Source organism: Brassica napus, chromosome C5 (assembly GCF_020379485.1).
Source record: "Brassica napus cultivar Da-Ae chromosome C5, Da-Ae, whole genome shotgun sequence".
NCBI lineage: Eukaryota > Viridiplantae > Streptophyta > Magnoliopsida > Brassicales > Brassicaceae > Brassica > Brassica napus.
The window spans coordinates 44,121,217-44,137,337 of NC_063448.1; the positions used below are offsets into that span (position 1 = coordinate 44,121,217).

The 16,121-nt window shown below is 37.5% G+C and overlaps 3 protein-coding genes across 4 annotated transcripts; 1 reads left to right on the top strand and 2 right to left on the bottom strand.

Moving 5' to 3' along the window:
* Positions 1-4,329: 4,329 nt before the first annotated feature.
* On the bottom strand, positions 4,330-7,024 carry LOC106417219. Its single transcript, XM_013858060.1, has 9 exons — positions 6,620-7,024; positions 6,073-6,346; positions 5,751-5,865; positions 5,529-5,653; positions 5,337-5,418; positions 5,146-5,257; positions 4,909-5,069; positions 4,797-4,839; positions 4,330-4,626 (listed from the first exon to the last, which is right to left on the bottom strand). The coding sequence occupies exons 1-9, from the start codon at positions 7,022-7,024 to the stop codon at positions 4,330-4,332; spliced, it is 1,614 nt and encodes a 537-aa protein (XP_013713514.1).
* Positions 7,025-9,763: 2,739 nt separating this feature from the next.
* On the top strand, positions 9,764-11,684 carry LOC106418673 (U-box domain-containing protein 25). The gene has a single exon (XM_013859418.3). The coding sequence runs from the start codon at positions 10,071-10,073 to the stop codon at positions 11,334-11,336; it is 1,266 nt and encodes a 421-aa protein (XP_013714872.1). The 5' UTR covers positions 9,764-10,070; the 3' UTR covers positions 11,337-11,684.
* Positions 11,685-11,809: 125 nt separating this feature from the next.
* On the bottom strand, positions 11,810-14,813 carry LOC106418295 (filament-like plant protein 7). Of its 2 annotated transcripts, none has more exons than XM_013858965.3 (6): positions 14,645-14,813; positions 14,434-14,528; positions 13,012-14,260; positions 12,553-12,904; positions 12,418-12,454; positions 11,810-12,337 (listed from the first exon to the last, which is right to left on the bottom strand). In XM_013858965.3, the coding sequence occupies exons 2-6, from the start codon at positions 14,521-14,523 to the stop codon at positions 11,972-11,974; spliced, it is 2,094 nt and encodes a 697-aa protein (XP_013714419.1). In that variant the 5' UTR covers positions 14,524-14,528; positions 14,645-14,813; the 3' UTR covers positions 11,810-11,971. The 2 variants fall into 2 exon arrangements, with proteins under 2 accessions (XP_013714419.1, XP_013714418.1); XM_013858964.3 differs by having other exon boundaries at positions 12,406-12,454.
* Between the last annotated feature and the right edge of the window lie 1,308 nt (positions 14,814-16,121).

The window sequence follows — 16,121 nt, forward strand, 5'->3', positions numbered from 1 at the left end:
CGATTTTTTTTTTTTTTTTTGCTATAGTTTGGATCGATTGTTTGTTTACAAAATTGAACAAATACGTGAAACATGCTGTGCCAACTTAAAACCATGAGCTGCCATAAACGAAACCATGATTGATATCGTAGCACTAACCTAGATATTATTATGGTTTGTTTTCGAATATATAGTGTAATACGTTGACCATCATGAATCTGAGACCAACCCCGAATATATATATATCTCGTGGTTTGTGCAGAGTGAGGAACGAAGTTAATATATTTACCTGCAGATTGAACGGGTTGCTCGGAAGGTGGCGTAACCATTATGCTTAAAAAGCCTTCTTGTAAAGCCTCGAAAGTTCCTCCAACAAACTCAACGGCTCCCTCCTTTCTCACCTCTGCCACAGGCCAGCGAAGATGTCGAATATGTTTCCTGCGGCTATGCGAGAGGAAGATTCGTTTTTGGCAGAATTAGGTTTTGTATCATTTTTTATTTATTTATAAGGGTATATAGAAATATTGTGAATTCCAATGAATTATACTTCTTCCCTTTTCTGATTAAAATTTTCTATAACTTCGATTTAATTGCTTTTGCACTAAAATAATAATCATGTGTATTGATAATATTGTGTGAGTCTTGATTTCTTTCCAAAAATTGTTGTAAACATAGTTAATGTAATTTTTGTAGACATAGTTAATGTGTTTATACAAATAGTTGTTTAATCACCATCACCATCTCTATTTTCAAGAATAACAAAAGGATTAGAACTCCTAAAAAGAAAATATATAGATTTGTCACATATTATGTCTATATTATACTCTTACTATCTAATAAGTTTCGTTATATGCTAATAGTTCGTGTAGATAATCAGGTTTCAATATAAGTTTTCCTCAAAAACCAACCATTAAAATTCAGTAAATTATGCAATATAAAATACATGAAATTTTATCCCACAACCAAATCCTATCCTTGGTTATCAGTAATACAAAAATTGAATCAATGATATTAAGATAACTAATATAAATCTGAAATATGATTATTTTCAAAATTTATGGATTATAAGTAATTGTAGTTTGCAATTATTTGTTATACGTGCAACTATTATTATGTTGAATAATGCAAAATTTCATTTTTTTATTTCCTTTTTTCCATTAAATCATTAAGACAAAAGCAAACAACTATGTAGATGAGATAATGGATCTCATGGACATTAAGCAAGTATTGCCCTGCAACATGGGCATGTTAAGGTTTTTCCAATCCAGTCCAAGATGCAGTGATGATGATAGGAATGTTTACAATTCAAAGAGTTGATCTCTCCTTCTGTGCCAAACTCTTCGCAGCAAATTGGGCATATATCATCTTTCTCGCTAGGGGTGGGTTCCCTTTGATTTTCACGAAGCTCGATGATATAGACGTCTAGGTCAATTCTGCGGAGAGCGTCTGGATTGTGATCAGATGTCTTAACAATTATATCAAGATCTATAGGGACCGTACATGAAAGGATCCCAAATTGCAATATATGGAATCACATATCAAATTAAATTGATACCATAGAAATACTAATTATTATTTACAAGATATAAATAAATAAAAATTTAAAGCAAAGTTTTAAATAAAGGGAAAACAAAGTCTTCATAGCATTATAAAAAAATGGCGAGACTTGATGTAGTTTTAACTATCCAATAAATAAAAAGTTAGATGTAAGCAATAAACTGCAGTGTAGACAATAAGAAAGGAATAGCACGAAATTGGTTAAGAATAAGTTAGTTATCTTAGATGTAAGTAAGTACCATGATATGGTCGAACTTGTGAACGTTGGATCAATAAAATATCTAACCTTCCTTTTCCCGTGGTGATTTGCTGAAAATATATGATTTTCTTATGATTCCATATTGATTAGGAATCATGTACATTAAGTAGATTTTGGTAGTTTTTTTTTTGTTGTAATAATTCAATTGACGGTCAATGGAGAAATTTTATCCACTGTACAATTTTTTTTTAAAATTCTCAGCCATGACTTCTTCTTATTCCTCGCATTGAGGGTTTATATGTTTTTCTTTTTTTATAGATGCATCGTTTATGTCCAAGTACAACTGCTTTGGCTGTGTAGAGTTTTGTCTCCGGGTTTGCAAGCGGACACATAATGTATAGAATCGAACAAAGCCAAGAATTTGTACCTCTTCGTACTGCTTCTTTACAAGAAAGCCAAGAATCTGATTTTGAGTTATTTATGTAGACCAAAATGATTCCTCAGAAACTTCTTAATGGTTATAAATATGTTTGTCTTTCTAACAACAATAAGCTCATCTCAACAATGGTGGAAGGAAAAGAGTAATAATAGAAACAACTGAAAGGATCATCTCATACCAAACAACATTTTCATTTAGACAATGACATCATAACAAAAACATAACTGTCATTGAGATTACAACCTTCGGAAAAGGATTCAGACACAAGTTACTTGTCAAAAAGATCATACGTTAGCTACATTCATGAGAGAACGATGGACTTTACAAAAAAAACACTTGGCTATTACACTAACATAGCCTTCTACGTCCCCTTGGATCACTTCCGTCACTTCCTAAGCCATAGATGGGGAGACCTCTTCCAATAGGTTCTTCATCTCCTGGTAAAAGAGAGACTTCTTTTTGAAGCACCAAGAGCTGATAAATAAGATTTGGAAATATCAAGCTTGTGTCCAAGTCTGTTAGGCGGGTCATGTCGATCACTTGTTCATACACAAGCTGAACAAAGTCGATTTCTTTGCGTTTGGCAACAGCATACAGGAGGTGAAGACGCTTTTTGATCATCAAATCAGATTCCGGACCTGGAAGCCAATTACGCTCACACACACGGTATAGAACTTGGAAGGGATTGAGCAGAGCATTGAGATTGAATCCCGTCCATCCAGAGCATTGACCCCCGGTGAGGTGTGTGATTGCCTGCTTCAGCACGACGTCTTTCCACTGAAAAGAGTGTTCGACAGTCGGTGTCATCATCAATTGGTTGATCACCGAAGGGGAGAAACGGTACACAAATCCCCGAATAAGAGCTCCGTCCTCGTTGAAGGGTTTGTTAGAGATGAACTCTCTCACAACTCTAGGACAGAATGGATGCACATGCAACACCGTGTAAGACCACCCTATGTTATCGATAATCCTAAACACATCCTCTAAAAGACGATTCCTAGGATCTAGAGAACCTTGAACCACAAACCCTCGGAAACAAAGAGAGCGATACCCGATAGTGGCTTCGTGGCTGTGATGACGGCGAGAGTAACCCCTGATTGGTGGAACGGTTCCGGAGAATATCAATTGACTTTCTTGGAGACGATCATCCAACGACTTGAACGGGACTCGCGATCGGAATTGATAGTGTTCTCCATATGCGTTATCGATTTCGCTAAACCTCTGAATCCTAGTTCGAACAAAAGAAGAAAGATTTTGATCAGCCATGGCGAGGAGATTGGATTGGAAGGCAGTTGAAATATAGAAGAGGAAGAGTCGAGTTTCCCTCGCTAAAAAGGAAGAAGAATCAATTAAATCTTCCTGAGCGGTTCATAGATATGTTTAATGTTGGGCATATATTTGCAATGTGTGTCTTTAGCCTAGTGGTAGAGTAGTCTTTGCATATGCTCTTGTCTAGGGTTCGAACTCTCATATCAACATTTTTTTTTCGGCAAAATTTCCATTTTTGGCTTATATAAAGAGTTAATGTATTTAATCATTTATGGTTGTCTACATATATTTTATAATGATTATGTTTTTGATCGAATGAGTTAAAGAACTTAGTTCTAAACAATGCTAAGTATTCATATAATATCATACTTTCAAATCACACTGTAAACTTAAAAAATTACAAACTAATTCTACTCTAATTAAATAAAAACCAGTTGTTCAATCCGAAATAATAGATGTGAACTGAATCTGGAATTTGAAATATTTCTGAATTGGTTTGCTATTAACCAAGTGATGTTGTAAATATATATAGATATTACCATTTGTTCTTGGATATATATAGTTAGCCATTATTAAAAATCAGTTGTTCAATCCGGAATAATAGATGTGAATTGAATTCGGAATTTGAAATATTTCTGAATTGGTTTGCTATTAACCAAGTGATGTGGTAAATATATATATAGATATTACCATTTGTTATGGTATATATATAGTTAGCCATTATTATATTTTAATCAAACTATATAACATGGAAAGAGATTAATAATAGATATTATTAAGAAAAGAGATTATAACCAAGGTTGTTATAATGATGCAAAGGTAAATCCAAGATAATGAAAAAGCTTAGTCTTTAGGAAAAAAAACAAAAAAAGTCAAGGCAATTTCATCAGCCACATTTGGCACCCTTCACACCTTCAGACTCGATCACATCAGCACCCCTTTTCACCGACTCATCTGCATTATCCTCTCCCTCAGTATCACCTTTCTCACCAACGTTCTCTCCTAAATTGCCTTCAGGTTCTGGGGCATCAGGTGGGAGCACCTTTGTCACAGGCAGAGTCTGGATCTTGGCAGTCAGATTGTGATTTGATACCTTCACAATAAACTTCCGCGTATGTCCAATGGTATCAATCATAGCTTGAGGCACTGGAACTATGTGATCCCCTCCAACACTATCATTGGCCTAACACATAATAAGACATCATCAGAATACATATTCAAAACTTTTGCAAGAATACGTTCTAGATCTCATAACCATACAAATTTCTAATTATCTGGTAGTATCTCTCAACCAACTCAGCAGCTTTCTTTCCAGTCTAACTCCTCACCGGCATCACCAAGGACAACAAATACGGCTTGATCATTATGGTCATACACAGAGAGCTTCGTCAGGTACCTATAACAGAGAGGCGTTAACAACCATTGCAGTCAAAGAATGTGTAGAAATTATATCTAAACCACTTACTGCGCTACACCAACAATTTCACTCTTCCCACATTTCTTACACATAAGCGTTGTGGGCCCTTTGGTTGCCTTAGTATGGCACACACCGCAGCCTATATAATACCATCCAGGCCCGTGCACAACATCATCATCAATAGTTGCTGTGCACTCAAACCAAGCAACCTGGAAAAATGTTTGAAAATTCAATGAGAAACTTAGTTTATCTTATTGAATGTATCAGACATTGGAGCTATAATACCTTAGAGGATGCCTGATTCATATAGGAGAAGAGTTCTCCCAAAGTCGCTGGCTCAGGCTTGACGACCACCTCTGCATTAACTCTGCTGGCAACATCCAAGTTCGAGTTCAACCTGAAGAAAACGTCAAACCAGTCATTACAATAGTGGAGTAACACGAATGACATTCCAATACATGAACCATAAACCTTACCAACTGAGGTAGAAGAGTATTTCTTGGACATCACTATCCAGAAATACCCGCGAGGACGCCATGGCAGATAGAGACAGGACGCCTATAACAGAACGAATGACATGACACATCAGCAAAATTATGATAAAATGAAACTAAGGGCCTCAACCATATATAACATACTAAACAGCAATGAAAGTTAGCAATACAAACCTCCAAACAGCTTCGGGTTTAAGGTGGTGACTAAGATGACACGGGCAGTGCCTCCAGATGCTTTAAACTTTTCACAGAACTCAAAGGCAGCCTTGTCCCAGAGATACAACTTCATCACAGGATCGCTGTAACAACACAAACTCGTGTAGTAAAATAATTGCGCATATAGTTTTTAGTTACTCATGTGTTTGAACACGAAGCTGTAACAACACAATAACCTACTCATGTGTTTGAACATGAATCTCAACTCGGCGGGATGGAGCTATCTCTGCTTCATCAAGCAGGAGACTGTCACTGGGAACCTTCTCATTCACAAGTTTGATGTGGCCAATATAGTCTGCAAGAGAAGACAATAAAACTCAATGTTTTATCTTATAAATCCGGCAATAATACCCAAATTTCTAAGCCTGTATGAAAACAATATTCTAGGCAAACACCCCAAGATCAATACAATATTTAATCAGATGATATCATACTCTCTAAGATCAGATGAAACTACTATCTAATACAAACAATGATGGGGGTTAACGAAGTGAGAACTTACCAGAAAGATCACCTCTCAAGTCGGAAGCAGCATCGAACTCTCTGAATCCATGGATACGGAACCGATCCTCAGGGAAACGGATCGAACTGTCCTCGAGAACAGAGAGGGCAGAGTTCCATGAGAAGCTAATAGTGACATCTGGCTCAGCTACCCGGTAAATAGTCTTGCTCTTTGATCCGAAAAACTTGTTGAGTCGATAAGTACAACCAGCTTTCAGGTGAGGCAAATAGGTCTCAATCCTTCCATAGGGGATGAAGCCCTGGATAACACTTTCCTGTTGTCAAAAGAGAATTATTCAGAAAAGTTAGTCAACATGTGTTTAGTGAAAACAAAATTATTTAAGATATTTAACCCACAATGAACAACAAATAAATTCTCATGATAGTGGTAACAACAAATAATTATATAATCTAATCAATCTATTTCGTTGCTAATTATCTGATCAAACAAAGCGATAACCAGCAATCAGACGTTATGGTATCAAATCAATTCGATTCGATAAACAAATTGGGCTTCACAATTTTCTATCATAGATATCGGTTTATACCTCTTCATCGATGAGAAGCATTTCGAGGCCGATAAGCACCTTCGTCTGAACGTTCCAAGCCTCCCAAAAGTGGATCAACCGAAACCGCACCTCGTCTTCATGGGGCCTGAATGTCACGTCTTTGAAGGTAATAACCTCCCCTACGTTGTCAGAGACGATAGCTTTGCCTTTAGTGCCTGGCGAGACAGAGGCTCTGCCCCTAACGCCGAGGTTGGGACCAGAAGAGGCACCGGTTTTGCCGATTGGTTTGATCGGACTCTTCGATCCAGCCGTTGCGCCTTTTGATTTCATCGGATTGTCATCGCCGAAAGAGATACCGGCTTGAGCGACGGGTTTGACCGGACTGGAGGGGGTCGCCGCTTCGCCGTTCGTTTTCACTGAGTCGAAAACACCGGATAACTTCATCGCAAAGAGCAGTTGAAAGGATAGAACAGTTTTTGATGCAAATAAAACATCGATTAAGATATCTATATAGAATCTCAGAGGGAGAAAGCGATAAAGATCCATTAATGAGATTAAAATTTTAGAGGAGTGGGGAGAGAGTTGATTGTTCGCGATAAAGATTCGTGAAACGTAGTAAACGAAGAAGAGGAAGAGAAAGGGGATCGACGGAACGAAGAAGATGAAAAGAAAGGGGATCGAAGATCGATTTTGATAAATTAGGGTTGGTTCTTCGCGGAAAGGGGAAAGGGGACTTAAACCCGTCACGGGCTTCCCGGACTTTTCGATTCATAACGTTATCGGGCCGGTGGAAGGCGAGGCCCAAATGACACGCACAGAGCGTCTGACGTGGCGAATATCTAATCTTCTATTAGTTGATTTTTGGTGAGGACGTGGACACTGTGAGAGGAGCTCATATCCCTTTTTAGTATTGTATTGATTTTCATAGCTACTATTAAAAAAAAATCATAGCTACTAACACCTTACTCACCACCCTTTAAGAATTTAAAAGATGTGCACATGAATTCTAGTTTGGTTCTTTTGTCCTAAAAAATTAGGTTACTGGTAACCAAATCATTCTCGGTCACTCAGAAACAAAAATACACATAAGAAAGCTTTTTAATTGTTCCCATGAGGACAGGACAATGCAAAGAAAGACAGGAAGGTTCTGCCCTTTTGCTGTTTTTTTTTTTTTGAAACTACCCCTTTTGTTGTTCATTGACATTAATGTCTGCAAATAAATTAAATCAAAGTTTATAAAGAAATAATCAATAAATTAAAATCAGAAGAAGCAGATCACAAATTTTAGGTTCGTCCACCTACCGAATTTATTTTGATTTCGATGTTTATGTCGTGGAATATTTGTCTTCGTTCGATAATTTCCTTTTAAATATCAAACCCCTCCGTTGAGAAAATTAAAACTAGAACATATTTGTTTCAGTATATAGAGTATCTTTATACCTTGTTTTTTTTTTTTTTTTTTTTTTTTTTTTTGTAACTGATCTTTATACCTTTGTTTATCTGGAACAAAAGTTGTTTTCTAAATGTGATTATGTTACCTAGTTTCTTTTGAAGTGATATCAGTATTTATGTACTCTACATCTTCTACAAAAGTTTCAATGAAGTTATTTATTGTCGAAGCTTCGATCATACTTAACTCCAACGCATCAATATATCTTAAATTTCACTACTTTGAATGAAATGGATCTACGACTTACCAGTCTTGACTACTAAAATATATAATCATAATCATTGACTTATCGATCATTACCTAAATTAAACGAGAGCTGAATGTTACGAGCTAGTAACTAGTTTTTGACTCATGAATTCAAGACCATAGAATAGCTAATAGCTATCACAACTTTTGTCCCTAGTTTTGTAGAATTATGTGCTTCTATGACTTTGAGGTTCTATTACGAAAAAAAAAAACCCAATAAAGCATTGATAGATGCGTGCAAAGAAGAAGTGGTTTTCCAGTATACGTAAAATAAAAAAAAACGAGTCAAAGATTTTGCTAAAAAGAAAAAAAAACAGTCAAGCTTTTTAGATTTGGTTGTATTATTATGGGGTGGGGTGATTATCACGGGTTTGATGTTAACACAAGCAAGTGGAAGTTGTCTTGCGGTGGACCTTCCTCGTGCCTAGTCTTTCCGCATTTCACTGATTTAGTTTGACCAATTTCCATTATTATTTTTAGTAACAAAATCTATGTTTTAAAGAATTTTGAGATGTTTTCATTTTTCTAAATAATTTTTTACTTTATTAAAAACCGTGCAACCAATCATATTTGATAATCTATTTTGTAATTGGTTGAATAACATTAATTTATAGTTTTAATGATACTTTCTATACAAAACAATGATTTTCTTAATAAGCGTGTTTTTACCTAAACATCTTATATTCAGGAACAGAAGAACTATCAATCAAGATCAGGTTTTTAATTTTGTATAATAGACATCAATGTCTTGGTAATTGTGGCTTGGGCAGTGATTAAAAGCGATTTTAACTTGAAGCTTTCGATTGAAAAAAGTTCGAAATGTCATGATTATACATAATTGTGATTTCTAGTTTTAGAGCATCTCCAACCCTACTCCATAATTTACTGCAAAATAAAGTGAGAAATGGAGTGATGAACAAACAAAAAATCTATTAAATGGTAATGGGTTGTCTAAATTATACAGTAACGTTGGAGATGCTCTTAGACATACTTTAACGGTCGCACGAAGCTTGTATATTATGGAAGAAAAAAAAATAAGAATACAAAATAATTTATCTTCAACCTTTCATATGACGTATGTTTTTTGGTGGTCTATGTTTTTAGTTTATTTAGCTGAAAGCAAGCATTGTACAATGCCTTGTTATTTTATATGCGACGTCGTCTATAGTGTTTTGGACGTATAATAAAGCATAAATAAACTCGTAAGTTTACATAAGGAGATGTATGATTATATCATTCACATAAAGCGCTTCAGTTGTAACACCATTTCCAACCCATCCCTATTTTTATCTCTATATTTTCTCTTAAAATAGAGAAACTCTATAGTTTCTATTATAGAGATAAAAATGCTCTAATATATGCATCTATAATAAAGTTTCTCTGTTTATAAAGGAAAATATAGAGATATGATATTTCTACTTCTAAATATAGAGGTAAAAAGTAACTTTCCTCTATATTTTTCTCTAAAATAGAAGAATTCTATCATAAAGACATACATTGGAACATTTTCACTTCTATAACAGAGATTTCTATTTTAGAAAAAAATATAGAAGTGTACATTAGAGATGATCAGAACCAACATTTCCTACAAGATACATTTAGGTAGATGGCATCTTAATCATGTTCTACTAACATATTTATTTAATTAAAAAATCCAGCAATATTTTACAAAGTTATAAATGGCACACGTGTGGGGACTCATAGCCAGATAAGCTCGTTCCTCATACTCTCACAACAAGCATACCTGGTTCTTCTTCTTCTTTGCAGCTTTCTCTCTATTCGAAACTCGTTTAAATGCCGAGAAGTCTAGAGCCGTTGGATCTAGGAATCCAGATACCGTACCATTTCAGATGTCCAATCTCACTAGAGCTGATGCGTGACCCGGTAACCGTCTGCACCGGTCAAACCTACGACCGAACAAGCATCGAGTCATGGGTCTCCACAGGAACCGACACGACATGTCCTGTCACACGCGCTCCTCTGTCCGACTTCACTCTCATCCCAAACCACACTCTCCGCCGTCTCATCCAAGAATGGTGCGTCGCCAACCGCTCCAACGGCGTCGAGCGCATCCCTACTCCCAAACAGCCCGCTGATCCAACCTCCGTCCGAGCTCTCCTCAGCCAAGCCTCCGCCGCGTGTGGAACTCACGTCTCCGTTCGCTCCCGCGCCGCCGCCCTCCGCCGCTTGCGTGCGTTCGCGCGCGATTCCGAAAAGAACCGCGTTTTGATCGCGGCGCACAACGCCAAAGAGATTCTGATCAGGATTCTGTTCTCCGACGAGTCTCCTGAGCTGGTCTCCGAGGCCCTCGCTCTTCTAGCTATGTTCCCGATGACGGAGCCTGGTCAGTGCGAATCTATAATCTCGGATGCGGGTCGGGTCGGGTTCCTGACCCGGTTACTATTCGATTCCTCTATCGAAACGCGCGTTAACGCTGCCGCGTTGATAGAGATGGTTGTGACGGGATCGAAGACGGCTGATATCAAAGGAACGGTTTTAACCTCTGAGTGTATATTCGAAGGAGTTATCGATCTTCTACGTAATCCTACGGTTACGTCGTCCCCACGGCGAGCTCTCAAGATCGGAGTCAAAGCCCTGTTCGCGCTCTGCCTCGCGAAAAACACGCGCCGCATCGCCGTATCATCCGGTGCACCGGAGATTCTAATCGACAGACTCGCGGCGGGGTTAGACAGGTGCGACGCTGAGCGAGCTTTAGCTACGGTGGAGCTTCTCTGCCGGACGGCAGAGGGATGCGCGGCGTTCGGCGAGCACGCTCTGACGGTGCCGCTTCTTGTGAAGACGATTCTGAGGGTTTCGGATCGTGCGACGGAGTACGCGGCGGGGGCGTTGTTAGCGCTTTGTACGGCGGAGGAAAGGTGGAGAGACGAGGCGGTGGCGGCGGGAGTGGTGGTGCAGTTGCTGCTGATGGTGCAGAGTGAGTGTACGGAGAGGGCGAAGAGGAAGGCACAGAAGCTGCTGAAGCTTCTGAGAGACTCGTGGCCTGACTACTCCTTCGCTAACTCCGATGATTTCGCCTGCAGCGAAGTGGTCCCCTTTTGATCTTTTTTTTAATTAATTCCACAGTAATTATTTTTTAGTCTTTTTTTTTTTGAGCAATTAGTAGAAAAGGAAAAAGAAAACACGTAAAGTGGTTATTTTTTTATGAAAAAAATGTGAATTAAAAAATACAAAAAGGTTTTGATTTGATGACCATAATTTATATACTGGTTTTTTTCTTCAGTGTATGCAACTAATTTGTCTTCTTATTGATTGGCTTTTGGAGCTGGGAAAAGTTGTTAAAAAGCAAATGGAAGATATGCTAAAAGCCTCTAAAGTCATTCTTTGTATGATGTACAGCTCTTTTGCTGAGTGCCATGAGTTTTCTAATGAAATGTCTTTATAGTGTTATCTGCTTTACTTAATGTAGAGAACTCTTGTTGATTTATCTTCTTTACGGGCTTACGTATGGGTCGAAACTTAATATATTCAGCCCAATAAAGTAGTCAAAAAGGAAACTCAGTTTGGTTTCCAGGTTTACGTGGATACATTTCGTTTTATTATCAAAATCAGAAAAGAGTTTGCACTCTAACACATTTCAGAAACACAAACATACAAACACAGTTCATTACTCACCCCATATATACATAAACACAAACCAAAGCCCTTGTAAGGACCCTCTTCTTTTATTTTATTCATTACATAGTCAAGGCAAGATATTTCTTGGTGCTCACTCTTTTCTTCCTGAACAACAGCCTCTTCAAGAACCCTACTCCTTGCTTCTTTCTTGGAACCATCTCCATCTTCTCACCTTTCGCCTTCTCTGGTTCGTACACTATCAAGGCATTGTTACTGTTACCATCATCATGAGTAACGCTGTTATAGGATGATGAATCTTTGGCCGTTGCGTCTTCAATACTTTCCCGGAGAGAAGGTCTTTTGTGCAGATATTTCATTGTGCTGCTAGTTTCTGTTGTCGATAAAGCTCTTAGTTGCTTCCTTAAATTGGTAATTGTTTCTTGACACTCTGATAACTTCACAGAAGCTGCTGCAATATCCCATCCCTACAAACAAAAAATCATAATCATAATCAAACACAAATATTTATATTTTAGTATGTGAATTTATGTACCTTTCTACTCACGCTTTTGTTTCTATGCATTGGTTTCTTCGTTTCAACACTGCAAAAAAAAAAAACTCACAAAAAATGATAAACTTTCAATAGCAAAAAGGGAGTAACGTTGAGATCTTTATATGTGATTAACGGTTTTTGGTTTACCTTTCTAACTGAAGCTGAAGCTCGATGCAAGTCCCTTCGAGTTCTTCACAACAACTCTTTCTATAATCAAACTCTACTTCAAGAGAAGACAGTTTCTTCTCCGTCTCGTTGAGCTTAGCTTCGGCTATGTGTAGCTTTGTATCAAGATCTTCCTTCATTGATCTCTCAGTTTCCATCTCAGCCTCTACCTTCTCCTTACTCTCTCTCAATGCCTTGACCTCGCCTTCTAAGCTTCTGATCTTTTCAACGGCTTCCTCAAGCTTATCCTTCAGTTCTTGCCTCTCTTCAGTTTCAACTTTCTCCACTTTTGTTAGACCCAAATGTCTCTTGATCTCAGCCTTTGTCATTGGACCTGATTCCACACGAAAATAATATTACATGCTGTGGTTTCGGGCCTAAGGATTACGGGCTTCGGCCCCGAACCTCCTGGTATTCACAAAAATAAAATAAAATAAAAACCTGATTCCACATTTGATTTCCATGTGATGCAGAGAGGATCTCCTTCACCTTTCTTGGTCTCTACATCATCATCATCATCCATACATCCCAAAGCAATCTTGATGTCTTGCAACAACTCTTTAACACCGCGTTTCGATATCCTCTCTTGCTTTGATACAGCACTCAAAACAACTTGAATCCAGTCGAAAGACCCGTCGTCTTTCTCACCATCATCCTCTCCTCTTGGAGCTGCTTTCTCAGTACAAACAATAGCTAACTTCTCCATCTCATTAAAGTCATCCATAAGCAACTTCATCTCCTTCGAACCAGAAGGGCTAATGACACTATTTTCGCTTCTAATATCGAAGCTCGAAGCACTTAAAGGCTTCTGCCCGCGGCTAAGGTCTTTAATCTCCATGTTCTTCCTCATAATGATGTCCATCAGATTCTTGTTCTCGGCCCTAACGTTACCTATCTGCTCCATCAGCAGATCGTACTTAAGCTTCCGGCTCTGAGCTTCATCTCTCATCATCAAATCACTCTTATTATTCGCGTTTCTTCTTTTCATCTCTTCCCCTTCGTTCCTCATGGAGATCGACCTATCAGGAAACTTCTTGCGAAACAGGAGTCTCAGTCTTTTGCACTCGGCTTCGAGCTCCACGATCTTGTTCACGTTCCTGAGCTGCTGTTTATGCGTTAGCTCCATGGACTTGCGAGTATACTCTGTTTCCTCTGTTTTTACTTCGAGATCCTTCTCGAGAACGGTATACTCGTATCTCAAGAACGCGTTTTCTTTCTCCGTTGAGTCTAATCTCGTCATCAACGCTTCGAATTCTGATTCCACTTGAAACTTACGCTCTTGCAGGCTCACCGTGAGCTCTTCTTTGGCCACAAGAGACTTCTTTAGCTGAGAGTTCTCGGCGGTTAACGTGTGAATCTTTCTCTTCATCTCGATTACATCATCAAATGCAGATTCTTCTTGTCTATCCTTCATGAAATTGTTGTTATCCAGTCTCTTTGCCTCATGATCTCTCCCAAGAAGCTCCATTCGCTGGAGAAGCTTATCACAAAAAGGCGATGAGTCTCCTCCATCCACTAAACTCATTTCTTCATCTTTCAAGAAAATCTCATCTGCTACGTCTTTATCTCCGTAAAGATTCACACGAGGATCTTTCTTAGGAGAGTTTAAGGCTACAGTTTCTAGCTTCTCGTTGAGATTTTTTCGAGCTCTCTCAGGTCTAACTCCATTTCCTGGAGGAACCGCACGTGCCTAGACACCCAAATCAAATTAATCATCACTCAAAAGACATTTACTAAGCTATCTCGAAGTTGAAAAGCAAATAAAGACAGAACATGAGTTAACTATACGACAAAGTTTTGCTCAAGAAAAATATAAAAACGTGTGAAGGAAAACTTGGCTACTTCTGCAAGAGTTTATTTTACCTGTGGTTTGATGTTTCTTCTAGAAGAACCTTGGAGTGTTTCTGCTACAGATTCTATTTTCTTCTTCGATCTCCACTGGTTTGCATCCATTCTTTCTGTAAGATAGAGCATAAACTTAAACATACAACTTTGCATTCTACTAAGAATAATCAAAGAACAAGACCCAAGAAGATGTAAATGATCAAAGGAAGGTTTGGATGCCAGTTCTTACATAGTTTTATGTTAGAAGCCCAGCTTGATTAAGTGTGTGACTAATGTCTGCAACAACAAAATATGAAGAAGAGGAGAGATGAATCTTCACAAGGAAATGAGGTAGAGGGAAGCGTCAAAGTAACTATGTGACACTGACATTAATTGTTTACGTTTCAACTCATAAATAAGCATTAAAGGAGCCAAAAATTATAGGCTTTATATAATTGTTTTTATTCTGAAGTTATAGTACAATGTTTTCTTTTTAATGAAGAAACTGTTTTAAAACCTTGCCTTTCATAAATTTTACTAAAGAAACAATCATAAAAAATATAATTCACCTATTAGTAATACCATTTCAACACTTAACAATCATTTCGTTTTTGCATTAGTAATACCATAGTTAATATGGTAATACCTACCCTTAAATGAAAGAAAGAGCAAATATTAAAAAAATGCCTGCAAATCAATTATGGGGTTAAATTAAGTCTACAAGACATTTTAGTGCTACCTAATGAAAGTGACATTTGTCTTGTAACTTTTTCTTTGATAATTACTTTTGACATCTCTCTTCTTTTAGTGGGTTTCATCAGCTTCTTCTTTCGGTTCTCCCTTTTTTTGTAGGCTTCTAACAAGCAAAATTATATTTCTAGAAGATAATATATAAACAATTCCAATGGTTTTTTTTTGTCATAAAAACAATTCCAATGGTTGCCAAAAATAAATAATAAACATTTCCAACGTTAGAATTTCAACAATTTTGATTACTGGTAAGCCATATACAGAAGTGTTGACCCTTTAGAAAGAAGTATACGAAAAGTGTTTGGCCAACATTGATTCTACCCCATGTTCGAAAACGCGGTCTCGGCGCCCGGTTAATCGCCGGATTTGCGTGAAACGGTGTGGAGCCGCGGCGTTTAGTAATACTCGGACAAGAAAATCGGAAAACTAAATTAATTCACATTTTTTCTAGATTTTAATTCTGTAATCACATCTACGTCATAGATTTGTTTTATTTTGATGAAACTCTACTAAAATAACAACAAAAATCATTGAAATCGAAAAAAAAAATGAAAACAGCTCTAGATGAAAAAAAATCGCAAAGGCAAGAGGTTGAAGACAGGGTTGTTTTGGTCATTTAAAGGTCATTAAACCTAATTTTTTTTAAAACAACAAAATGGGTTTCGAACCTTGGGCCAGCAGTGGTAAACAAAAGCCAGTTTCCACTGGACTAAATAATAACAACTGTATATATGCGCATATCTAATATATATCCTTAAAACATATTTAAAAACCCTAAAACTACTCTCCGATTAATTCCCGTATAATCCCCGCTTAATTGATTCGGCGCTAGGCGCTACCCGACCGCACGCGTAACGCCTAGCGAGTTTTCTAACATGGATTCTACCTAATTTAATTATTTCTGTGAAAAATATATTATAAGTTAATCATGGTTAGACAATCACCATGTCACTAGCAAGACAAGTATTATTTTCTTT

Bases quoted from the DNA above. Each gene is read 5' to 3' on its own strand.
- LOC106418295 (XM_013858964.3), bottom strand. From the start codon at position 14,523: ATGGATGCAAACCAGTGGAGATCGAAGAAGAAAATAGAATCTGTAGCA. The intron at 14,261-14,433 runs GTAAAATAAACT...TTGGGTGTCTAG, and splicing joins GAAGAAACATCAAACCACAG to GCACGTGCGGTTCCTCCAGG. The intron at 12,338-12,405 runs GTACATAAATTC...TTTTGTTTGTAG, and splicing joins ACAAAAGCGTGAGTAGAAAG to GGATGGGATATTGCAGCAGC.
- LOC106418673 (XM_013859418.3), top strand. From the start codon at position 10,071: ATGCCGAGAAGTCTAGAGCCGTTGGATCTAGGAATCCAGATACCGTAC.
- LOC106417219 (XM_013858060.1), bottom strand. From the start codon at position 7,024: ATGAAGTTATCCGGTGTTTTCGACTCAGTGAAAACGAACGGCGAAGCG. The intron at 6,347-6,619 runs GTATAAACCGAT...TTTTGACAACAG, and splicing joins TGCTTCTCATCGATGAAGAG to GAAAGTGTTATCCAGGGCTT. The intron at 5,866-6,072 runs GTAAGTTCTCAC...CTTCTCTTGCAG, and splicing joins CTTGAGAGGTGATCTTTCTG to ACTATATTGGCCACATCAAA.